The sequence below is a fragment of the Carassius gibelio genome, chromosome B16 (genome assembly GCF_023724105.1).
Source record: "Carassius gibelio isolate Cgi1373 ecotype wild population from Czech Republic chromosome B16, carGib1.2-hapl.c, whole genome shotgun sequence".
NCBI classification, from domain to species: Eukaryota; Metazoa; Chordata; class Actinopteri; order Cypriniformes; family Cyprinidae; genus Carassius; species Carassius gibelio.
Genome location: NC_068411.1, coordinates 27,633,968 through 27,661,100, shown reverse-complemented (window position 1 = coordinate 27,661,100; position 27,133 = coordinate 27,633,968). Strand labels below are relative to the sequence as shown.

The following is a 27,133-nucleotide window of genomic DNA, read 5'->3' as shown; positions in this document are numbered from 1 at the left end:
ATGAAAGTTTTCAGCGTGCTGATCCAATTCGTACCAGATCAAAGGGATTATTTATTTCTATTTTGCAGGTGTTCAGCACATTAAAAGAAAAGACATTGTTTTGAAGTGGGAACTGGGTGAAGGAGCTTTCGGCAAGGTTTACCTGGCAGAATGTGCCAACCTCTGTCCTGATACTGACAAGATGCTGGTCGCTATCAAGGTATGATCATGCTTTATGTTATCAGGGCTTAACATGCTTGCAATGTCTTTTTATGTGCCAGAAAACATATTCTTGTTTTTTATTGAAATGTTATTTTTTTGTTCCAATAAGAATGCAATTCTGAATAAGGTATTCGGCTACATCAGCTAGAAATTCTACTGAAAATACGGTATATACAGTAACTCTACATGCAAAACCACACATCTGTTTGAGACTTATGGCATATGATGAAAAACATTACTGATTTTCAACAAATTCTAAGACTAGCCACCAAGACTATCACAAGTCAATTTCACAACTAACATTACTAAAACTGAAATATACATTAAAGCAAAAGAGATATAAAAAACTTCTAAAAAGAACAAATGCACATAGCAAAATTACTAAAATTTAAACAAATTAAAATGATAACTGAAAATACTATAATAGTATATGAATGATAGATTTATATAAGGCATAATGCAAGGCATTAAACCAGAGCTGAGTGCCATTAAGAACTAAACTGATAAATTCAAATTGAAATGAATTAAAAATTTAAGTAGCAAACAGAATAAAGAATTGCAGTTTGAATTTGAATGGCAGGAAGTATAGCATCAAAATGCCATTTTCAACAAAAAAGGAACAGTTATTTCCCAAAAACCATTGCCTTGTTGAATTTCTTGAAAAGTGTCTAAATACTTGGTCATATGCTCGCTATATTAATATCTGATTGTCTGTGTAGACCTTGAAAGTGGCCAACGAGTCCACCCGGCAGGACTTCCAGCGCGAGGCTGAGCTGCTCACGGTGCTGCAGCATGAACACATAGTGCGCTTCTACGGCGTGTGTACAGACGGAGAACCTCTGGCCATGGTGTTTGAGTACATGCGACACGGAGACCTCAACCGCTTTCTAAGGTCAGTCTAATAACCACCAGCCACTCACAGCGAATTAACTAATATACCAGCAATGTGGTGCAGCGGTTGCAAACTGAAGAGCTTCAATCTATACATGCCATTCTTAAACAACCTCGGAAACACCAAAACTAATTTGCAAGTTTTTATTTATTTATTTGGTCATAGCAAAGAACAGACTTTCAAGTGTTAATAGTTTATAATATGCATTTAGTTTTGACCCTTAATCAAGTTTTTTTGTATTACATTTTTTATTGGTATCTATGATTCTATGCGAAACGTTAACATCCACACTCTTGAAAATACGGCTTTCATAAGGGGGTTTTGTGCAGCAATGCCTTTGAAGAACCATTTTGAGTTCACCAAAGAATGTTTCAGTGAGCAGTTACTAAAACAAATAAAAAAATATTTTTATTGTAACATTTTAATGATCTAAAAAATCTTGTTCCATTATAAAGAATATTTTGTGCAATGGAAAGGTTCCACGGATGTTAAAAGTTCTTAATGGAACCATAGATGCCAATAAAGAACCGTTACTTTTTAAGTGTAGAAACTTTCCATTGCACAAAAGGTTCTTTATATAGCAAAAAGGTTTTTTTAGATCATTAAAATATTCTTAACTGAAATTTTGTTTGGGTAACACAAAATAGTTACTTTATGGCATCACTGTGAAAAAAACAAACACTTCTGGAACCTTTTTTTAAGAGTGTACATGAAAAGTTTAATCTAATTCATGGTTTTTCATTTCCATCTACAACCACATTCACATCTGAAACTCTAAGCCCTAACAAAGTAGAGGAGCGCTCCAGCCCAAATGCAGATCCAGCTTTGTTCAGTCTTCTGCTCAGTGTTAATTAAGATGTAAAGTTCACTGAAGTATGAGGTGGCTGATGGGGGACGGACTGACCATATGTCCAGCACAGCTGAGTCTCGGTGCGTAAAGATCCAGTCTGTTTGCCAGGTGGTTGCTGGGGCCAGATTGCGAGTGGGGACATGTGAATGTTTGAGGGGGAGATGAAATCGCATTTTCACGTGTATGGATGTGGCTCCAGTCTCAGTTGCAGCTGCCCCATCCTGCCACCTGCCTTCTAAACTAATAGGGATCACATACTAAACCTCAGAAGGCAAGCGAGTGGCAGAGATTTCACATGCGTATATTAGGATGAATGGAGAGAGTGGTTTGCACATTGAGGCCTGACACGCAAGGCAATGGTGACCAATGGTGCTTGTGCTGTCATTAAGCAGATGCTTTCATATCCAAAGTAACTTACAGTACTGATTTCAATCTGGGAGGTGTTTGCAATTATAACAGTATTATTCGTTTAGCTTACCATTACCAACGCAGATACTGCTGGTATCTAAAAAGGCTGTGTTCAGAATGGAATGCTTTTTTTAAAAAGTAGCATGCCGTATATAAAGATAAAAAGTAGCATGCATTGTCACATTGGTAGTGAGTGGCATCCAGTTGTCATCTCAGAAGTGTGCACTTTTAATATTCAGCTTTGTGTAAAATGGCCTTAATTTTAAGCAGTTTGACCAAATAATGTGCCAAGATCAAGGCTGGTGTCACTTCTAGTTCAGTTGTTCCAGTGGAAATAGAGCGCTTCAGGAATAAAACCTGCAAATAAGTAAGCATTCTTTCCAGTTCAATTTTCCTGAAGTCAATAGGTTTTATTGAATGGCTTTTTGGTTAAAAAAGGTCTGTGGTTAACACAAACTCAATATATTTTCATGTTTTATTCTATGACATAAAATAAATAAGTAATACCCCATTAATGATTTTTTTTTTTTAAACTTGATTTTAAAAAAGGTGGTTGCTAATAAATGACTAAATGGGACTTACAGAAGTTTTCTGGGACATTAAATGTCACCACGCCAAATCTACTCACTTGTTACTTTTACATTCTTCTTGCTCTTGACAATTTTTCTAACTTTAACTTTCTAACTGGTTGTAGATTTTAAGTTCAGATTGAAAGTGTTGTCAGAGCTTTGCAGTGTTTACAATTGATGTTGTGCAACTGTGGTGTAGGAATAGCCTACTTCTAGTGATAGAAATTTACATTTCAAAAGTTGTATTCATTTGTGAAGGTCGTCTTGATAAACAAAACATGTAAGAATCAGAAACTTTGTTGGCCACAGAGTTTACTTTCTGCCAAAATCCAAAAAAAAAAAAAAAACAGTGGAAAATCTTACTGGGATTTTTACTGAGGGAATCGAGGTTATGCTAACTTTCGTTTTGGCCGGCAAAAAATAATATATCAAGTACCCTGCACTGCACTGTGGGATACAGCATTCCAAATACACTCTTAAAAAGAATGGTTCTTTACTGGCATCAATGGTTCCATGATGATCATTTAACATTCATGGAAACTTTACATTGCACAAAAAGGTTCTTTATAGTGGAAAATGGCTAATTAGATTATTAATATGTATTCAAACTAAGAAAAAAGTGTTATTTTAAGAACTGTTAGTTCACCCAAATATGAAAATTCTGTCATTAAATAATCCGAGAGCTTTCAGACCCTACATAGACAGCAACAGAACTACCATGTTCAAGGCCCAGCTAGTAAAGACATCACTGAAATAGTTCATGTGACATTAGTCCTTATCTTTCTGGGCCTTGAACATGGTAGATGCATTGCTGTCTGTGCAGGGTCAGAAAGCGCTCGGATTTCATCAGAAATATTTTAATTTGTGTTCTGAAGATGAACGAAGGTCTTACAGGTTTGGAACCACATGAAGGGGAGTAATTAATTACAGAATTGTCCATTTGAGATGAACTATCCCTCTAAAGATTATTCCGTTTTATTCCGAAATTGTTCTTCAATGGCATCATTGCCAAAACCTCTTTCTGAACCCTTTTTAAAGTATAACATGCTTTGAATGTATACTAAATATTCTGAACACAGCCAAAATCTTTTTTTTTTTTTTCAGGTTAATGTTTATATAATGTGTGTGGTTTTTGAACAGGGCTCACGGTCCAGATGCTCGTATCCTGGATGAGATGAAGGTTCCTCTGATGGGTCAGTTGACTCTTCCTCAGATGCTCCACATTGCAGCACAGATCGCCTCGGGCATGGTGTACCTCGCTTCCCTTCATTTCGTCCACAGAGACCTGGCCACCAGGAACTGTCTGGTCGGAGAGGGGCTGGTGGTGAAGATCGGGGATTTTGGGATGTCGAGAGACATTTACAGCACTGATTACTACAGGGTAAAACACATTTCGGCTTAGGATTGTCACATATGTTCTTATTGAGATCTCTGACTTGTCAGATCACAATTAGGACCCCCTTAAAAATTAGACGCCACATCTCAAGGAGCTATCCTTTCAATAAATGCTAATTTTAGACACTTCAGATAACTTTAGAAATGGGAGACTTCTCCACTTCTTGCTAAGGTCTGGCAGAAACATTTGAAACATTTAAAGATTTCTCTTTTTTTTCTTCTTTCTTTTGTAAGTATGTAGATGTACCCCCAGCAGAGATGTTTGGTTGTAATCGGTTTCCGTTCACATCCTCAGGTCGGTGGGAGGACGATGCTGCCCATTCGCTGGATGCCGCCAGAAAGCATCATGTACAGGAAGTTCACCACGGAAAGTGATATCTGGAGCTTTGGAGTGGTTCTTTGGGAAATCTTCACCTACGGCAAACAACCCTGGTATCAGCTATCCAACAGTGAGGTAAATACCACATTTAATATTCAAAAGTATGTGTGGCTGCAATCATACCTATTCATATTCTCATTCGCTGTCAGTTTTGAAAACAATACAACCACAAAACAGCTTTTTAAGGAACAGTACATTTAAAAAATGATAGTGCTTTTCATTTACTCACTCTCACGTCATTCCTGTATTTGGATGTGAAAAAAAATTATTGTTGATTGATCCTATTAATGAATTTTGTAGTATTTTCTTTTCAGCAACGATGCATTAAATTGATCAATTAAGTCACAGTAAAAATATTAAAATGTAAAAAATATATATTTTAAAATATATTTACATAGAAAGAAATACATAGATCAAGTGAATACAGCCTTTGTGAGCACAAGATTCTTCTTTCAACAACATTGAAAAAAATCCCCAAACTTCTGAATGACACAAAAACAAAACTCTGATAATAGTATCTTTATCTAAATGTTTGTCAAATTAACAGTCGGTAATTAGTAACAGATATAAACCATTACATGGTTAAAGAAGTTCGCTTTGACTTGGAGATGATTTATGATTATTTTTGACCAATTCATAGGATTTGTCATTTGTTCAGGAAGGAGACCACGATGTTCTACTATGAGACATTAATGATGCTTTTGTGCTATTTTGTCCCTTGTAACTTTGACATTTTCCAAAACTGAAGAAATACAGGTTTAGAACAACAAGAAAGCGAGTAAATTGATTTTCATTTGACAGTAAATGAATGCTGTAATGTTTACCTCCAATGACAGAAGTGATTTAGACTGTCTGATGGCATCAGCGCTGGTCAGTGAGTTAACACAAACAGACAGAGCTATTCCCAACCTTCATCGTGCATGATATGAACATCCAATTTGGACTGGATCAGACCGTGCTCTTAAGCACTTATGACCGAGAAGATCGATAGATTTTTTCGGTTCCAGAGTGATCCAGACCTCTCAGATTAGGCACCAAAAAGTGGACTCTGGTGTGACCACAACTGCACTATTACACTGGAGAGGCCTCTCTTCTTTCATCAGAGAGGTAGATCACTTTCCCGCCGACTCGATTTTAATCCGATTAAACCTCATCTTCGCCTTGGGCCGACGTTGTTTAACCTTGTTAACCTAATCCTTCTCGAGCCATGATGGACACAGCTAATTATCTAGAGCATAAATTGTATGTGACGAAGACGGATCGTTCGTGACTTTCCATCTGCGAGGAGAGAGGGTACCAGACTTTCAGAGGGGTCAATGTGAATTTTTGTTAATTTATTGTAGTGATTGAAAGCCCATTTCAGTCTCTTCACCTCATTTGATTAAGAGGCAATGCTATAAGGGCTTGAAGTCAGTGCTTTTTAAATAGCCACCAGGAATAGCCTTGGAGAGAAGATGGTGCTTCTTTACAGTCAACTGCGGCCTGTAGAAAAAAAGAGCAAAATAAATCAAATTTTCTTTTCAAATATAAAATATATTTAATGTACTATGAAAATGCACTATGAAGTTTAAAACTTCCTCCATACCAAATAAAAAGGCATTTATTGAAACAAAGTTACACAAACTGCTCTTTCTGAATGTCTTCAACTATCTAAGGTCAGACAGATGAATACTGTACATTATGTTTATATAAGATAAAGCTGCTGTTTAATTCAAAAGATCATAGAGATAGTGGAAAGTGGTAAAAACAAAACAAAAAACATGACCAATAACCAATGTTTACTTTTGGGTACAAATTTGTCACCAAAATATGGTTAAGTAGGTAGATTTTTCCACTTGTCTGCCTGTAAATATGAAATATTTACCCTCCGTCCAGGCCATTGAGTGCATCACACAGGGGCGGGAGCTTGAACGGCCACGTACCTGCCCCAAAGAAGTGCATCTCCTCATGCAGGGCTGCTGGCAGAGAGAACCGCAGCAGAGGCTCGTCATTAAAGACATCTACAACCGGCTCGTGGCCCTCGTCAAGAACCCGCCCGTCTATCTGGACATCCTGGAGTAACAGCACCCTGATCGGACCTGTGGGGAAAAGACATACTTCTGGACGCAGGCCGTTTGAGGAGGAAAATCAGTGGTGGGTTTGAGAAGGACACGATCCACAAACTGTCTCAGATGCGCAGTATGAACGTTTTCGGAGTTTGTTGTGTACGTTTTAATCCACTGGAGGTACATTGTGTTTAAAAAAAAAAAAAAAAAAGTAATTAAAAAGTAAGAGAAACGGACTGAGTAAATGGACAGTGGATACTTTGAATATGCATTAGTGGAAATTGCTCATGGATTGTCATGACTCACCCTGAACAGACATTTGATTTTTTTGTATGAGTATACTTATGTCCAGGTCTTGTAATTAAAGCCCATTAAAGGTGAAGTGTGTAATTTTTCTCAATCCAGTCTAATATTCAGACATTGTAGGATGATTTTCTCAAATAATGTAAAAACTGTGGCTCTGTTTGTTTGAGCTACCTGCCCAGCCTGACATAGCAACAGTCTCAACCAATGGCATGAGTTTGGGGGCGGGACTATCTGTTTGTCTGACCAATGGGGAGAGTGGAAACCTGGGCTCTTAGTACAGAATGATCTTGATTCATCATGTTTTTCTATCTGTTTACAGGGTCTCTGCTGAAATTCTAGCATTTAAGGAACTTTTACAGACTACCATTCGATCACACTGGGAAAAAAAAAATACAAATAAAAAGTTCCAGGGCAAATGTCTAAAGATTCATAAATTTACTTGAGGTGCAAAATGACAAAATAAATCTTGTCTTCCGAGAAGTGTATAAAAATGAGTTTATGATTGAAACAAGAGCAAATATCTATCAGTGGCCTCAGAAAAATAAGCTTATCTAACAATTATTAGATATTGATATAGAATTTTGTTAGACATTGTTAGATATATATGCTGGTTTTAAGCATAAACATTTGTTCAATATCTCACAAAACCAGACTTCATACATTCGTTTCGCATCTCAAGTAAATGTGTCTTGATTTAAGGATTTTTAGATATTTTCCTGAAAAAAAAGAATGAATGAATGAATTTATGAATTCAAAACATTCTTCTTCAGGTAAAGTAACATGTTATTACCACTTAGGAATTCAAATCTTAAGGCAAGAATTATAATGGGAAGTTTCTGTAATACAGCTTATTTTAGCTTTTGGTTCTCATTTGGTCATATTTATTACATACTTCACCTTTAACCCTCATGTGCCCCCCAAACAAATTATCTTTAAGTTGCTGTGATTTAGACATTGTGCCAATCTGACAGCGTTTCTTTTCTGTGTCTTGTGATTATGAATATATTACATCAATCTGTTATGCGTGATTGACACATGCATGTATTGTACATAGCTCTATGTTGAACAACAACGTCCTGTTATGTCTTTGAGTTCTGCCTTATTTTCTATATAAAAAGCATCAACAAGGTCAGCAACAACACAGCGGTGGAGACACATGGGCTGTGTACGGAATAAAGTTCTAACCTACTGTATTTACTTGAAACCGTATAAAGTAGGAACGGACAACTTTTCCAGCAGTTGTTGTGTCACGTATTTAAGGCAAGACACTACAGGTGAATAAAATATTTTTTGAGTTGCATTAAGACAAATGCTTTTCATAAAAAGTTTTATGAAATGTTATGCTTTGCTAAACATAAATGTGAACATTGGATAAAGCCAAATTTAAAATTCCTTTAAACATATTTATCCTATTTTATCATTTATTAGAAAATACTGTCAACAGCCAGAAAAAAAAAAAATGTAATAAACGTTTATCATATTTTTAGGAGTAAAATGTTATATACAGTATGTACTATGTAACATCCTGGCAAATGTTACATGAACAAACCATTCTGTAAAAACCTTCACACACCTGGATGACGCAGGAAAAAAGTTGGGGAAAAAAGGTGTTGTAATTAAAATCAACAAACATGAATAATTAAATGTAATAAAATAAACACCTAAATGTGCATTTTGGACGTTTTTGAAGCAAAATAGCTCAAAATCTCATAATCGCATGAAAATAACTATTTTACCTGTAGTGTCTTTCCTTAATTTAAAAAAGTTACTTTTTTTAAATCTAATTAAATGCTAAAATTTCAATGAATTCTATAATAATAGCTGCTTTCATTAGCATTTTTTTCAGTAATCTCATTGGCTCAGCAGGCACACACAACATGCATGACACCATCTTTGCTCATCGGCTCTCAGTTATGGCCTTATTTTATTCCATAAATGCCATGTGTCTCATCACTATAGACCCACACGCTGTAGTACGCTAGTATGCAATTCCGAACACAGCCAGAAATCCAGCATGACTCTGGTGTAAGGGCAGAGATCAATCAATCAAGTATTCATTTATCACTCAGCATGTTAAGCTGCATTGGTCACTGTTTACCATTTGATTATTTTATTAATGGGCGCATCACTTTTACTTGTTGGTCGCGCCTCTTGTACATACCTGTAGTCTAGTTACTGTACCAAACTGCATTATTTTCCTTATTGATTTTATATTTTTATTTCTATTTTTTAAACTGTTATCTTACCTAGTGGTTCAAAGACTAAATATTATTTAGTCTTCTATGCCTCCTGATTTTATTAAACAAACGGTTTACAGCTAGAACAGTAAAGGATGAAATTGAAGATAATAATTTCCTTTCACATTAATTACACATGTAATGGAGTGTCATGGAGTGTTGGTATTTGACAGCTAACTTATCTTTTGTTTCACTGTACAAATATATATAACAATTTGGATAGACTTTGTTTTCTATTTTGTTGAGGACAATGTATAATAGCTGTATTAAACTTGATTTTCTTTTTATTGGTAACTTCTGTATGTCATGATATTGGTAATCTTGCGTTATTGCTGCATGATTTTCATATTGTGCTCTTTGGATAATAGTGCAGATTTACTAGAAATGAATGTGTAGAGAATATCAGCCTCATTTCAGTCAACAAGCATACCATAGACTGCTATTGTTTTTATATGAAACTAAATATACACAAAGTGGGGTGATGTCCAGAACTTTTAAAGCCGCATTTAGAATCTGGAATTCAAACCGTCATTTAAGCCTGTAAATAAACAGAGTATTTTTGGGACATTTTAAAACCAAGCAGTGTTATGATGCGACATGAAAAAGATATTTCATATTCTGCATTATTATGATCTGTAATCATCCTATACAAATGTAAGTTTCAGGCCCCACTGACTTCCATAATATTTTCTGTCAATGGGACACGAAACGGTTTGGTTACCAACATTCTTCAAAATGTCTTCTTTTGTCTTCTGCAGAAGAAATAAAGTCATACAGGCTTGGAACGACATGAAATGAGTAAATGGTGACAGAATTTTCATTTTGGGGTGAACTAGCCCTTTAAGTGTACAAATGTTTTAAATGTAAATGTCTTTTAAATGTAAAATAAACGAAGTTGAGATTGCAAATGATGATGACAGATGAAGAGGATCTTTACAGACACCATCAACAGATGGACAGAAGAGCTGGAAGAAAGTGACAGATGGAGGTGAAGCTGAAACCTTAGATTACTACTTACATACCACGAACATGCTGTACAGCAGCCTGAAAAACCTACTGTTTCATAGTCTCAGTCTGTAAATCAGAAACGTGGCAACTGTGAACAAATTAGCTATTCGTGATGCTGTGCTAAAAATAAAAAATTAATAAACATCTGGGTGCTTATAAGGACGCCTCACACTTATCACACATAAAGTAAATCTGAATTAAGAAGGCTATGCTATCGCTTTCACAAATTTATTTTGCCTGAAATCTCAGCACAGGGACTCCAGAGGACTGAACTGCATTCTGGGTAATGGTATCGCTGTCTCTGCGGTGCCTAAACTCAATTCTCTCGGGTCATTTGTGTCTGGACCACTAACTTATTCCATTTCACCTTCTTTTCCAGTCAGTCGGCGTATTTCTGCCTCAGAGACACTGAAATGATCAGGGACAGTCATTAGTCACTCACCCTCGTGTCACTGCAAACGGCTCGGTCGTATTGAAATATCCTATCGTTATTTTGTTGGACATAAGAGGAGGAATGATGATGCAAGCAGTTCCCAGGACTTTTTTTTTTTGGACCATTCAACATCTAGAACCGGAACTGTCAGTTTCATCATTTAAATTGGACACACACACACACACAAATTAAGATCGCACTAAAAAAAGTATCAAGTTGGTAATTTTCTTTTTTTCTTTTTTTTTAGAACTGAACATATCTATAAACCTTTACATTGATTACAGAAATTTACATTCAATTTCCAAGTGAAGACTTTAAGCTACAAATATATAAAAGTAATATAATAATCATATCTAAAAAATATAAATAATCTTATACATTTATATAATTGAATTACATAATTTATAATTAAGTTATTAATATGAGGTAATAAAGATGTGATGTACATATTTAGACAAAATTGTGAAAAAATAAAATAAAATAAATGACATCGCCTGTATTGAACTTTAACTAGATCGAGGGTTGTGGACCATATCCCAAATCACTCTTACTCATAAAAACATCTGTTGCACAACAGAATTACAGGAACAGAATTGGCTCACACACTTTTGTGTTAAGCCAATAATGCTATTTGCGTAACAGCTCTGTACTCAGTGATACCACAACCGCTGGACAAACACTTCAGTGAACAGTTAGTCAGTTTAATTCCAGGCACTTACATATTTTTCACATTTGTTACAAACATATTTCAAAATTGACAATGGCAAATAAAAGACATTGCGATAACAACTGCATATTTCAATTCTCAGATTTAAAGGGAAGCATTATAGTAAAAAAAAAAGAACATTTCCAGAACATTTAAAAACACAAATTAAATAATTTCAATTTCCTTGGTAATTTTGAAATGCTACTTCGTAACATTAAACGGTGCTTTAAAACAGTTTTCAAAACTGCAATACATTCATTTGGGCCAACAAACAGACAGGGATTTGGAATCCAAAACCTTTTACGCTTCATTTAAATCTAGTGCACAAAATACTATTGTGACCAGTCACATTCACATCTAAACCTCTTTGAGCAGAAGAACACACTCCAGCGGGGCTGGAGCTAGAAAAACACACACCTACCACAATTTCTGCTGTCGTACTACTAATAGACATTTCCTTCACTAACCACTGAAGCACCTACTTTTCCTTTTTAACCCAAGATCCCTTTCATATACTCCAATTAAAATATCTTTACCACCAAGTGACCAACCTTTGGAGCTTGTTAGAAAGGTTTCCGAAACTACTGCCTTTACGCAGCATTAATTGCACTGAATTACAAGCCAACATATCTGTCCTGTACCACTAGGTCAGACGAAACAAACAACAACAAAAAAGAAGGACAAAATGAGAGACTTAGGTTAACAGCTTAGCCATACGAAACGATTAGCTTTGATTTCTGATTTAAGAACAGAATGCAGCTAATTACATGAATGAAAAACCTATTTTGAGTTTGCACTGGATCCACAAGTGCATTAACAAAATGCAATTAAATATAAAAACCTTGTGTATGAATAGAAGCAGAGTGTACTGAATGCCATAAACCTGCAATGAACAAAACAATACCATGGATACGTGACACATAACTCCAAACGAGAGTGAAGGACTCCAGTGCAGCCCCATAATCCCATGAGATGCGGTTTAGTAGGAGAATGAGATTTAGACGTGCTGTAGTAAAAATGGAAATATGTTTTCTAAAAACAGCCCTTCATTAGTTACCGAACCTGTAAGATTATTCAAAGGTGTTCCATTAAATCATGATTAAAAGGGACATTATAGATACAAGCATTCAAAATAGCACACTTATTTACCCACCTGCAAGTCATTTTAATTTTTGTGTATTTTGATATGCAACATCATGATATTGGATTAACTGTATTAATGATGTTACTCATGATAATATTAATGCAAATATAAAATCCCTGATTAATGCTATGTTATCATTTCCCAGTTAGTGTTACACAAACATCTATGTTTATAAAAACAAAAAACAAAAGCTATGTTAGAATATAACCTGTAAAAATCTAAATCATTTAACCCTCAACCTTTCATATCGATGACTAAACAATCAAATCAAATAACTCCTGAAAGGTCGCGATTATCTTTAGGATTTTTGGCTGAGATAATAAACCGTGAGTATAAAATCAACAATCTTGAATTGTATAAACGTTAAGCTTCTCAGTATAAAAGTATCAAGGCTTCTGTATCAGTGAAAGTGACTGTATAAGTGCACGATTGTCCAGAAAGGTGCACAGTGAGGTGTGGAGTGGTCAAGAGAGCTCGTTACTCCTGATGAAGGTGGGCCGAAGTGCTTTGGCGAGGTGTTCGTGGTAATCCGGCGCTAAAGATGCCAATGATGCCCAGGTTGAGCAGGACGCCCAGCACGAGAACCCCCACAGTGGCCGGAAACGAAGGTAAAGAGGAGTGCGACGTCAGCCAATCTTTGCGAGACGCCATGTCTGTCAATACCGCCTCCATCTGGAAATGGGTGCCCACCACTGCACAAACGTGAAAGAGCTGGTGACTGTGACCTTGGAAGTGGAAAAAGTGGTCAAAAGAACTGTGTGACAGCGGTGTGAACCATTGAGAACTAAACGAAGATGACTGTAAAATCAAGAAAACGAGGTACCGATGTAGTCGAAGCGTCCAGGAGCCAGTCTCTCGGGGAGGTGAGAGGCAAACAGGAAGCATGTGAGGAACGCAAAGAGCAGATGGTAAGAGTGGCTGGCCAGAGCTTCACTGGGACTACAGCTCCCCCAACAGCATGACAGCAGCTACAGACACGAGGAAGAGAAGAGAGCATTCATATCTGCAGTGCACACACTGCGCATATACAACAGGCTAATTTGCATGCGCAGTGAAGTGTGTCCGTACTTACGCGGTAGAACAGTGGGAAGCTATCAAAGAGGAAGGGGACGATAAACGCGGCCGTTCGCAAGATTTTACTTTTATGTGGGAACTGCAACTCTACGAACCTGTCACAAAAGACAGAAAAATGCACCCTCACTTAAATCTATAGTTGCTTGCACATTAAAAAAATGCACTCAAATGCATTTTTTTATATATAAATAATATAAAATAATATTAATAATAATACTATAAAATGTAAAAAAAGAAAATGCTCCCTTCATTAGAAATAATAATTATATTATATATTATATATATTATATATTATATATTATATATATATATATATATATATATATATATATATATATATATATAAACATATATGTTATTTCAAATATACAATATAATGTAATATAATTAAAAAATATGTTAATTATATATATTAACATAATGGAAACATTAAACAATCATATTTACACAGTAAATATTTTATGAAGAAAATGTCAACAATGCTGAGTCATGCAAGTTTCAACCACAAAACTAACATACTGTAGGTGGTTATTTTTATGTGGTTGCTAAGCTATTGTTGATGGTTGCTAGGTGGTAACTTAATGGTGCATATCAAAAGAGCCCAACTCCACATCTCTATGATTTTCTGTCTTTAGATATTTAACAAAATATCAAACAAAAGTGGCATCTGCTATCAAGTGAGAGCTTGGCACTTCTTGCAATGACAACGAAACAACTGTTTAAATCGGATTTATGAATGTGTTCATTTTACCAAATTAGAAAACCATAAAAAAAAATGCATCTGGTTTCTTATCACAGTTAAATGTTTTTTTTTTATTAAATAACAATATTTACAGTTTTTATTTTTTTTACTTATGAAGAAACTTGCTTGTTCATGCAAAAATAACAAATATTTTCAATAAATGTTAATATTATAATTATATAAATATATACATATTTATATAAAATATTTTAAATAATAGAATATTTGTATTTATTTATTTTTACTTCAACAAGAAAATGTTGTGGTTGTTGTGGTTAATCACACAAAAGTTTCCATAATAAATGCTACTGTATTGTGTGCGGCTTCCATGGTGGTTTTATGTGGTTGCTAGGTTATTGTAGATGGTTGCTGGGTGGCTGGATAATAGTCCAAGTCCCAGGACCCCAACCTCACGTCTTCATGAAATTCTGTCTGTAAATATAGCTCCCTTCAATGCTGAGGTTGAGGTTGAGTCCCATTCCTTCGTCCTCCACACACAGATCTGATTGTTTAGAGATTAAATAGATCGCACACCTCTTCTAAACAACCAGCATGATATGATGCATCAGAGCGAGACAAATTATGTGCCAAAGTTTAATGATAAACATCCGCAACAGTTCTGCTTAGGCAAAACTAATCGATTCTCAGAATTCAACACCCAGTTAAGCACTTGTAAATCATTTTTTTATTAAAATGACTGAAACCTTTTGTGCAGCCAGGAATAAGGGCAAAACAAATAAAGGTCTGTGTGAGAAGGACTCAAGTTATATAATGAACTCTCTATTATTCCGAGTCTGGCTTTGAAATGACATCTGCATTAGCTCCTGTAATCACAGACTTAGTAAATGAGTCTTAATTCCCCTCTGAATCCACTCTCACCTGGAGTAGCAGGACATGCTGGTACAGAAGAGCGAGTTGGCGACACCGATGGTCACGAAATGCTGATGAAGCCAACTGTTTACCCAGCAGTCGGGCATCGCATAAGAGCCGTATGTGATAGCACAGCCTGGAAAAGAGTATGGCATTTTTAAAACACTGGAACAGGGCAGAGCATTGAAGATTAATGCATGCTTTCATCTGGATATAATTCAGAAGTTTATGCTATATGATATGAGTGCTTTTGATGAAGAAGTAATTCCTGAATATAAGTTTGCCAGTTAGTGGCAACAAATCTTTGCAAGATTCCCGAGAGTTCTGTTTAAAGGGGCAAATCATTTATTCTTCATAAAATCTTGTTAAAATGTCTAGGCACTCTTTGTCTGTTAAATCAGGTCTGTTTATAATTTATTCTGAAAATGTCATTTTTGGGAGTTACTGTATAAAATACCATGTTATATTGAATTTCTTCTTTTGTAATGCTTGGCTATTGTGTCATATCCGAACACACACTCATATTCACTGCTGAGGACATACACAGCTATTCTGCTCGTCTCAAAGGCCTTTCTTTATCACAACTGGAAAACATGACCGGAGGTGGATTCCACATATGAAAGAATAATATTTTTATTAGACTATGGGATCTTACAACAAAACTGAACATATGACCGTCCCATCATCCAGCACAGAGACTGACCAGACTGAAGTCAGATGAATGGAAATACTGCAGAAATAGGATTACTTTTTGAAATAAGTTTAAATTAATTTCCACTTGAAAGAATAATAATCATTCTTATATCAAGAAAATGAGTCTGTAATGTTTGAAAGGGGCATTAAATCACGCACTCAATGTAAGGTAAAGTGTTCCGCTCATATATAAATTGCGCTTGTATTTCGCACTTGCTCTTCATAAGTGGCTCGAACAATACGTGCATTTCTTCAGCCTTCACTCTTTATCAATGCAGACTTCAAAGGTTTTCTCTGGAGCCAGAAGTTTGCTTTCTTTCCTTTGAAGTCATACAATGAAATGTCAGAAGTGTGTTAGACGGCTCATTTCCTCCGAACCTCATGCTTTCCATAACCTCACATCAACCCATCTAAGGCGCATACATTTCTACTGATGGTCATCGTGCCTCGTGAAATTCTCCGACGTGTCATCAGATTTACATCAGAACTGAGTCTGGCTCAGGGGTTTCTATATTCTGACAAGCAGCCACTCATTTATCTCACAATGTCATATTCATTTACATTCACGCATTTGCATTTTGCGTTTTATGCAAAGCAACTTAGAGTGCATTCAAGACATACTGTACATTTTATCAGGTCATGTATTCTCTGGAAATACTGTCTCATCTGCAAGACTGCAGTGTTGTTGTTAACTAAAACTACTGAACACCATTCCTCGTAACTGAGATAAAATAAAATACACTTGAATATCAAAACACCAAACTAAAAAAGAACACTGCAAAATTACTCAAACTAAAATATAAACAATATATAAAATATATAAAAAAAAGCCAAATCAAAGCATTAATAAATACCATAATATAAAATCTATATAATATAATATACAAATATTTGTTTTTATTTCTAAGGGACGATAAACTTTAACAAATAAAATGGAAATTAATGCAGAATTATTTAAGACTTATTTTTTGCTATTACAGTATTAATTAATAATTTTAATTGGCTTTTATTTTAGATTTTTCATATTCATTTTATTATAAGTTTCAGTCCTTTTGCAAGTTTTATGTCTTTTTTAAAAAAAATATTTTTATTTCGTTTTTTTTATTTTTTAAGTTGTAATAATTTTTGTGCTTCAATTGACATTTTTTATGTTTAGGTTTTCTTTTAATATTGGGAAATAATCATGTTTTTGATGAAGAATGAATGTGATAGTTTTCTCAGGTTCTAAGCAGTAGTTAACTTTTGTATATTTTGAAAACTTTGAGGCACCTCGTAGTATAAAGTCAGGTAGAATGGGTCACATTTTCATAACATCATCGAGAGCAGCATTAAAATGTTTTTTTGTGTGTTAAAAAAGGTCTCTTTTATCATTTTTGTTATGGATGTCACAAAAAGTATGGTACTTAACACACACTTGACTAAAATAAGCTGCAGTGTGAACCATAGGTGAGGTTTTTGGTCAAAACTCTAGCTATGCATGACCAAACCTGCACGCCACTGATGTTTAAATAGAAAATATCTGACAAGAATGGCCACTGTGTCAGTGTAGTGATGACAATGTGCTTATCTACCGGCCAACAGAGTTCAGAGCGTGAGAGCACATTGTACCGAGACTGTAGAGGCTGAGCGCGCCATAGTCGAAGAAGTAGCAGATGTGACGAGCCTCGGCTGACATGCTGCTGAAGGTGTGAGCGCAGCTGGAGGTGAAGGGGTACAGGCAGATCAGAAGCATGTAGACGAGCAGAGGCCAGGTGTAGCTGTCCGTCAGGAAGTCCAGAGAAGTGCACAGCATGCTGAACCGCCACAGGAAGTACCTAAAACAGCACAGCTCAGGTCATACACATGGAAATGATGTCTTGTGTAAGGAAACGTAGGGCATTTTTGTTAATAACAATAATGTGAAACACACCAAAACAATATTTAGGTCATACTGTCCTGCACTGACATAACACAAATATACTTTTCAAGTAATGTGGTTAGTGTTTTTAAAATCCGATATTGAATAAAAGTGTGTGCCCATAAGCTCGATCCAGATTGCATAATGAAGCAGCTCAACCAAAGCTTCAAAGCTGACAACGCTGGCACTAAAAAGGAATCCCATGTTTAACTGGGAGTTTTACCAGGTCGGCAGGAAGTGGGTCCAGATATTGACCGTCTCGTTGGTCATTTGAAAACTGCTGAGAATGCAGTCAAGGGCTGAGCTCCTGGGATGACGGTACCCGGACATGATGCCGTCCTCTCGAAACACCTGCAAAGATGCACATGGACGTCTAAAATACATGCAAACATCTACACTGTAAAAAAAACAACTCCACCAATAAATCATGGCAACATATGTGTTTCCATTACTTTCATATATCAAAATACTTTAACCAATTTCTACTTAATTTATAAGTTCTATAAGATTCAACTGGATTTTTTTAAGTCAACAGAATTTAATTTAGGTTAAAATGAACAGCTCGGTTGATTATACTTTACATTGTAAAGAATCACGGCAAGGCAAGACTAAAAATGTAAGTCTTTACCTCACCTTTACAGTATGTCATACTAATCAAACTAATTCTTTATGAGCCCCATAAAAAGTCATATGCACAGATGTAAAAATAAATAGTGATAAGCAGCAATATTCACCTATTCTGTTTGCAAGAATATCGTAATAAATGAAAAACGATTGATCATAATGATTCGATATGAACAATTTTAATTACTCACAGAAATAAATACAAAATATTTTTGCCACAGTTTAAATACTCCAGAAATTCTGAAACAATTCTAATGATATACAAACCACTAAATCGTATAGTAAAATATTGTTTAATAAAATCTGTATTTTGTCACGGTCAGTGTTGTTTTAATATTATTTAAATATCATTATAGTATATATTATATACACTACTAGAACATTCTTCTAAACCTCATATTTTGTGCTCCAAATAAGAAAGTCACAAGGGTTTAGAACAAGATTAAGTTAAGAACATGTATGTTTGAGTGAGCTATTGCTTTAATGCTCTGAAAGCAATTCATTCATCTGATGTAATCGTTCTGAAACTGTGCTGGAATTTCTTTAAGAAAGATTTTGTAGAACTGAAATTGAAATCAGGCTTACTTGGCCTGTAAGCACCTTTTAAGTACATGCAGGATTTCCCAGGGATTTCCCTTAAAGGGGAACTGAACCGCAATGATAAAAAGTTTCAAACGCTCTATTTTTACAGTCAAACAGATCCTCCCTTCCTCACCTTTGGCACCTGGTGGATGTCAAAGAGCTGTGGAAGTCTGAGGCTCAGCATGTCTGCGGGCAGGCGCAGCGCTCCCCTCCCTCTCTGACAGGCCTGCTTGAGTCTCTCCTTGCCTCCTCGACACAGGACGCACCACAGCGGACACTCCAGACCCCGGGACGGGCCCCCTTCCCCAGCCTCCCACCTCACACACTGAGCCCAGCCCCAACCATGACCCTCTCCAGTCCCCCGCCACGCAGGAAACACTGCAGAGACACACACACACACACACACACATAGACACAGTGAAGATCTGACCCATGTGCAGTGAAAGGAAAGCTGAATTACTGCTGAAAACCCACTTAAGAAGCCTTGAAGTGCTTTTGCTTCAAGACCCAGATTTTACATTGGTTACTTGGAACTCGGTGCTAAAAAAATCTTGAATTGTACTAATATTACTACTCCACAGGCTCAACAATATGGAAGACATAACACAGGAAGATTATAGGAAAACAGAATTATTTGTTTGTTGTAAATGAATACTTTTGTTCAGCAAGAATGGATTTAATTCATCAAAAGTGACAATCAGGATTCTAAATATATTCTGTACTTTCTATGCCTGAAAAAAAGAACATCGTTTCCACAAAAAGTCAGAACAACAGTTTTCAACCTTGATTATAATCAGAAATGTTTCCTGAGAATGGTTTCTATTAGAATGCTCTCCGATGGATCATGTGACATTGAAAACTGAAATTCAGCTTTACATCAAATAAATTAAATACATTTCAAAATATATTCAAACAGAATACAGATATTTAAAATTGCAATAATATTTCATTATTATTTAAAGTTAAGAGAGTGTGAACTGTACAGAACGACCTACTTCATTTGCAGTATGGAATGCTGTATCTCACAATACAATGCACTTGACCTTGCATTCCCAGTCAGACAAAAGAAAAACATGCACTATACAGCTTCTCGACTGATTCGAAATACTTCAGTCTGCAAAACATTGATTTCAAATGTAATATAATTCCAGAGATGAAAACTAGACTGAATTACACATGCAATGGTGTTACATACATAATCAGTTTAGAAGGTTTTACCATTGCATTCTCTGATAATAAAAAGAAAAACTACTATGGCTTCATGCTTTTATACTACTTCCATTTTTACAAGAGAGAGCATGAGAGACGTTTGAGGACTGCCATATGTTTTAAAGCTTTAACACTCAAATCCATCTCAGATATTTCATCATCACACACCCGTTATGGGCCTCTTGTTTGACTCTTTTAACCAATAGCAGGGAACATAACTTGGCACGTTGGTGACATTGCATGATACTGTTTCATGCAAACATTTTGCACACAACCACTACAAAATACAGCCATTCTCTGGAAGCTGAAGTTCAGCTGTTTAGCTGTAAGTACCTGCTTCTCTAAAGGGGTCTGTACTTTGCTTTGCACAGGGGCCAATCCTGTGAAACTAGAACAGAATGTGCTTTGTGTGGGGTGAAGCATTGACTGTTACACGCAGAGCTGTATGAAAATGAGCACGCTTTCTCCACATGGACAGACAGCAGCATAAACAAAGCAGATGGAAATGCTTGACCAATTCCTCCACATTAGACTCCTTCTTAACTGTATGCAGTTACTTGATATAAGATAGTAAATCCATTCTCTTTTAATATTTACAGCTATTTACAATGCGGTATGACTGTATTATTTACAGGCCAATTTTCTTTGGATGGCAAAAGAGCTGTATTATTTAATTAGTACATTTTGACAAGCAGCCAATGTTTTTCAGTACATGAACACAACAATACATTTGCACAACTATAAATAATTTGTGGACAGCAATAACTGCCTATAATGATAAGCAATATCATTTATACAACCGAAAAATAATTACACAGAGAAAATTAATGAATATTTGTGAGTGTTGAATGGTAATAACCTAGTTCAATCGTAAATTTTATTGTCTCAAACAATTATTTTGATTGTTTAAATTCTCTTTTGTAATTATGAAACAAACTGAATGATGCTGCTCTTAATTAAAAAGGTAATAATTGTAATAAAATCAGCATGTTGTCAGTCAGTGTTATTTTAATATATATTAATAATATATTTTTTTTTTATATTTTACTATTGAGGTTTAAATATATATAAAGAGGTATTAAATTCCCTCTCATTTTATTTAATTTAAATGTTTAGTTTTAGTAATTCATTTATATATATATATATATATATATATATATATATATATATATATATATACATATATATATATAGCTTTAAATGAATTTGTATTGCAGCTTTAATTTTTTGCAATTTTAGTATGTCAGTTTATTGTAATTCAATTATTAACCAAGGCAACATTTCAAATTTTTTGTTTAAGTTTTCAAGTAATATTTTATTTCAGCTTTATTTCAACCAACAAAAAAATTCTTTTTAACCCTGTACTAGTATGCTTTCACTCTATGGAAGAGTGCAGCATGAACATTCGGCTAAACGTTCTCTTTTGAACTGTACAGATAAATGAATGTCATATGGGTTTGAAAGATCATGTGCATGATTAAGCAATGTCAGTTTTAATTTCTAGATGAACTATTCCTTTAAAAGCACATCACAGAAACTGTCCAGGATCCAACTAGAACAAATGCACTTACATAAACTAATACAACTGATAAATTCCCCCGGTCAGAACGTGCCGGGCTGGACAAATGCTGCCATTATTCCATGGGCCAGTGTTGATTTTATGGATTAACGGATTGTGCAATGTCTCCTCCATCAGCTGTTTCTATGGAACTCAAACATAAACAATTCACACTGGATATGAAGTTCTTCGCATAATTCCCTTTGGGAAACGTGTAATTCGGAAACAAACAACTCGCATCCCAGTTGCCGTTGCTCAATTTGAACTGGATGTGTTTTTTGTGTCTTGTTGATAGGTGGAGATGTTTCGATTACAGTCTGACTAACTAAATCCCATGACACACCAATCTGAGACGAAACAAGAGGAGGAGATGTGTGTGTCCACCAACTGAGACCAACGACGAGTTGTCATTCTCACTAAACATATTTTCTAACATATTTCAGAACAAAATGGAATATACAAAGAATAGGATAGGACATTTTATCCAAGTCAATTTGATGAAATTTTTCATTTTTACCACTTGGACAAACAGTTGTTTGGAACAACATGCACTGATTAACTGTTGACACCAGGAGCGTGCACTAAACAGATAAATGGTATAAATTTTGATTTCATGTTTGCTCACAACTATTGCATAATCCAAACCAGAACAAATCAAACTAAGACAGATGCTTAACGACCTTGCCTGTGCGTCTCTCGCTCCACATCTCACCCGGTTCAGTAATTCTGACATTCTTTCTCTGACTCGTGACTGTGTCACCAGATCTGCCTCAATGGAAGTCTTTATCACTGCATGTTGACAATAGAGCGCCCATATATGTTTGCAGTATGCACATTCTGTTGGGCACACATGTATCTGTAGAACGCATAAGAGGCTCTAAGCATTCCACTGTCATGTTAATACACGATCATGGATAAAGCTGTCTGGCCACCACCTACACTAACAATTATGCAAATGGCTATACTAGGAGAACAGGATTTTTCCACTAAGTTTGAACAAAAAAAATCCAAGCAGTTTAGGTTTTAAATGCCTTTGCATATTAAACAGTCACTAGGTTTTACAAGAAATAGATTTCAAAGGAAAACTGTTTTGTTAGAACTATCAAAAACTGTTTTGAAAGCTCTGTGTAACATATTAATTTTGCCAGAGGCTTTTTCCTGGAAAAGAAAGGTTTTAGTGATACATAGCAAACAGCACCTTACATACATTATATCTGTAGAATTCTGGAGAATTAATAAATGATTAGTGCTGCTTTGCTAAAGCACCGCTACAGAGACTCCCATAATATGACTCTGCATGAGGGACCCACAACATGTGCAGTGTAAAAATGTGAAATGATCATTAAAAATGAACTTCACTTTAAAACTGTTAAAATACAGCAGCAACAATATAAGTTTTATGGACTGAACTTAAAAAGATGTACAGTAAAAAAGACATGCACTTCATTAAAGGGATGGTTTACCCAAAAATTCACCCTCATGTTGTTCCAAACCTGTATGAGTTTCTTTCACCTGTTGACACAAAATAAGTTATTATGAAGAATGATGGTGACCACCAAACAGGTGATGATCAAACATTGATTAACAAAAAACACAATTAAAGTCAATGGCTGCCGTCAACTCTTTGGTGACCAATATTCTTCAAAATATGTTCTTTTGAGTTTAGAAGAAAGAAGAAACTCATTCAGGTCTGAAACAAGTGGATTACATCTCTGGGTGAAAATATCCTTTTAAACAAAGTAAAATCCATTTTGTACCTTAAATATTAATTTATAGGTAAGGTAAATAAATGTGTGTGCCATTTATACAAGCAGAAAGCACATTCATGGTAATACACATGACTCACAGATGGATAAATTAATAAACGTTAAATTTACACCATAAGACGTAGGCTAACATAAAACCCAAATCTACATAACTGATATATATATATATACTGTATATATATATATATATATATATATATATATATATATATAAAACCTGTACATTAAGAAACATTTTACTGTAAAATGGCATGAACTGTCTTTTTAGATCTATTAAGATTTCACAATATACAGTAAGAAAAATGTTTAACCTTATGAACTTTAAACTTGTTGTTAAAGATTTAACAGGTCTTTAATCTTTAAAATTCCAATCAATTTTTAAAGAGACTAGTAAGCAAACGCATAGCAACCACTAGGAACACCTTAGAAACTGCACAACAATATTCAGACAAGCACCCAGAACACCTTAATATCGTGGCAACATGGAGGAAACAGAAAACATTTTTATATGAAAATGAGAACATTACTTTGCCAATAAAATACAACTGATGAAAGGAATCACACTAATTCCTGATGCAGCAGTGTGGATAATAGACAGTAAAAATTATAACTCAAAACCATGGGTGGAAGAAAATATGACATATGGTTGAAGCCACTGGAATGCACACTCAAAAGACAACAATGTAAATAATATCACATGTTGCTCTGCAGCTATATTTCAGAAGTAGGAGAGAATGAAAAAAAAGGTTTGTCCTGGAAAATGCTGACTATGCAGCTCTTGCAGGGTAAATCTTTTTGAATGTACAGGAACAGTGAGAGAGAGAAAAAAGGGGGTGTTTTCCATAAGTCACGGGGCTCAAAACGAGAAGCAGAAGATATGAAACACATGTAACAGAATTAGAAATCTTCTTTAGGAGCCAAACTTTAAATGAAAACAAACTTTTTGAAAGCATTTTCTGGATTTGAAGCTAACAAAGCCCATGCAAAAGTCACTGCCATAATGCCAAAGTTATGATACTGACTTTAAGACAAACTAATTATTTTCCATATACATATTTCTTTTGCAGCCAGTACAAAGACAATAAGCCAATTATTTCATTTGGCAAAAAACATGCTGTCTTTATAATAACATGCTTAGAGTGATAGACAGTTACCCAAAAAAATGTGGAGATATTTTGAAGAATTTTGCTAACTGATCAGTTGCTGGGAGCCATTGACAGTATTTTTCTTATATGCAACTATTTTTTATACAGTATAAATGGTTCTGCATACAGTACATTGGCGCTTTTATATTTTAGTAGAGGTCCCTAACAAGGGATCAGCATATTTACAAGTCCTTGCCATCTAAAAAAAAATTAAATGCATTAAAAAAAAAGGTCAATAAAGCAATAAATACACAAACCCATTGATTAAACCCTTTTTTTGTTACATTCAAAAAACAAAATGCTGCATTAATAAAGTTTTAGACACACGCAATTGGTACAAAAGAAGCACATACATGTCACTTTCTTCATATCTTCTGGTGGAAACGTGGAGCTCAGGAGGGCGTCCAGCACAGAAGGAGACCTAGACAGGCTGGTGCTGTCAGTTCTACAGTACTGAGGGCTTGAAGAGGCCCTGTATTACTTACTAATTTAGGCTACTGGATAGGCTACATTCTATGTGTGTTCGAGGAAAAGACAGGCAGTTCTGCAAAAGCAACACTCCCACCATATGCATGCTAAATATATACTCTCACCCACAGGGAGGTGTTCAGTGTCAACTCAACACTTCCACAATTCACAAAATGCCAAACTCATTTCCTCAACTTTAGAAACCACTGCTTATAACTGTGGGATCTGCTCTTAAAAGAACATTGAAATTCAACACAACTACATCCTCCACCCTTGATGTTGTTACATGACACTTCCACTTTTTCTTCGCCAGAATGCCATATTTGCCATGATTTTGTGTGACATTTCTGGTTTTGGTGAAGTTCACTGCCTCAGCGTTGGCCATGTTCATTGAAAGCATATTTTTATTAACATTCCTTCATATAACTTTAGAAGAACTCGTTTGAAAGTTCACTCAAGCAAATACATGGAATGGTCCCATGCATTGCAACATTTTTTACACTGCATATTAAAATGACAGCATAAAGCAAGAGAAAATCGAAGGTCCAAACCTTTGAGCTTGATCTGGTCTATGAGATCATTTGCGCGTGCCAGCTGGAGATGTGAGGTCGCCAGTTTGGGATCCGAGGAGTTACAATTAGTGGGGGGAAAGCGCGAAATAACTACAGTTCCATGGCCGAGCTAGGTCCTAAAGTTAGTGGACAGCCCTGAAAATCATCCGGGCTTGGTGTGTCCCTCACATTCCTTGGGAAAGCAACACAAACAGCAGTGGAAATCCCACCCTCTCCGCGGCGCGCGCGAGCTTTCTCTCATTGGATGGAGACATGAAAGAAGCCCTGTGTTTAGAATCAGGAGAGCAGCGAGGACAAAGCCACGGAACCCGTTCAACTGCTTTTCGCGTTCTCGTTTTGTTTCGAAGAACGAAAAGTGCTAAGAAGAAGAAGAACAATATACTGTACAAAGACACTCAACTGGAGGCGTATTGACTTAATTTACAGTATGGCCTTGAGTGCTTCAATAATTATTATTTTATTTTTTTGTAAATGTTATGATGAAAAATGCAAAAGGTACATTTTTAATTAAAATATTATTTTATATGGGTATTTCATTAAGTGCTATTCTTCCGCTAAAATAATTCCGTATTTATTTATTTTTGTTTATTTATTTAATTAATTAGTTTATTTATTTTTGACGGCCATATATAATGATAATTATTTGTCATGTTTCCGTTTGCTGTTTTGAATGAACTAAGCATTTCGTTCTCCGTCGTAAACGATTCGCTGTTTTTAAACGAATCAGTTGAGTCAACGTTCTATGACTCGTTAATAAAAAAAGGCGCTCATGTATACCAAAACTTAAAGCCCCTTATAGTAACCTACTTTAAATATTAAAATAAATAATACATAATGCGGTAAAGACTGAGATACAGTTGATGAAAAGAAGTGGAAAATAAAGCAATTACACGCAAATATCTAGACTACAGGCTATATGCAAATATTAAACAAGAAGAAACTCAACAGTGAATGGATTTAAAATATACTTGGGATGGTATCATTTACTGTAGTCATACAGCCTAATATTTTATGTTCTTGAAAATGATCTATACCCTTTTTTGTTTAGGTAAAAGAAATAAAACACCAGAAAATATATAATAATAATAATAATAATAATAATTATATATATATATATATATATATATATATATATATATATATATATATATATATATATATATATATATATATATATATATATATATATGATATTTAAGGTGAGACAAATAATGAACTAAAATAAAACAAATATAGTATAGAACATTTTTATTGATTCTAATGAATTAAGTTGTTTTCCCCAAAATATGTAAAGTATGTTGATTTAAAGTATCATGTTATAGTATGTCATGGGTACATTTGGTCACTGGACCGGACTGCA

At 35.2% G+C, this 27,133-nt stretch overlaps 2 protein-coding genes across 4 annotated transcripts in view; one reads left to right on the top strand and one right to left on the bottom strand.

Moving 5' to 3' along the window:
* ntrk1 (neurotrophic tyrosine kinase, receptor, type 1) overlaps nucleotides 1-10,085 on the top strand; it is a 30,113-nt gene extending 20,028 nt beyond the window's left edge. For both annotated transcript variants that reach the window (XM_052578368.1, XM_052578367.1), the window contains exons 13-17: nucleotides 69-199; nucleotides 921-1,093; nucleotides 4,061-4,301; nucleotides 4,611-4,769; nucleotides 6,570-10,085. In XM_052578368.1, the coding sequence (XP_052434328.1) occupies nucleotides 69-199; nucleotides 921-1,093; nucleotides 4,061-4,301; nucleotides 4,611-4,769; nucleotides 6,570-6,755 (890 nt within the window). In that variant the 3' untranslated portion in view covers nucleotides 6,756-10,085. The remainder of the gene's footprint in view (nucleotides 1-68; nucleotides 200-920; nucleotides 1,094-4,060; nucleotides 4,302-4,610; nucleotides 4,770-6,569) is intronic.
* Nucleotides 10,086-11,403: 1,318 nt separating this feature from the next.
* paqr6 (progestin and adipoQ receptor family member VI) lies at nucleotides 11,404-26,014 on the bottom strand. 2 transcript variants are annotated; one of them, XM_052578370.1, is made up of 8 exons: nucleotides 25,753-26,014; nucleotides 19,189-19,433; nucleotides 18,073-18,200; nucleotides 17,561-17,766; nucleotides 15,269-15,395; nucleotides 13,646-13,742; nucleotides 13,397-13,541; nucleotides 11,404-13,298 (listed from the first exon to the last, which is right to left on the bottom strand). In XM_052578370.1, the coding sequence occupies exons 2-8, from the start codon at nucleotides 19,237-19,239 to the stop codon at nucleotides 13,051-13,053; spliced, it is 1,002 nt and encodes a 333-aa protein (XP_052434330.1). In that variant the 5' UTR covers nucleotides 19,240-19,433; nucleotides 25,753-26,014; the 3' UTR covers nucleotides 11,404-13,050. The 2 variants fall into 2 exon arrangements, with proteins under 2 accessions (XP_052434330.1, XP_052434329.1); XM_052578369.1 differs by lacking the exon at nucleotides 25,753-26,014 and adding an exon at nucleotides 25,087-25,299.
* Between the last annotated feature and the right edge of the window lie 1,119 nt (nucleotides 26,015-27,133).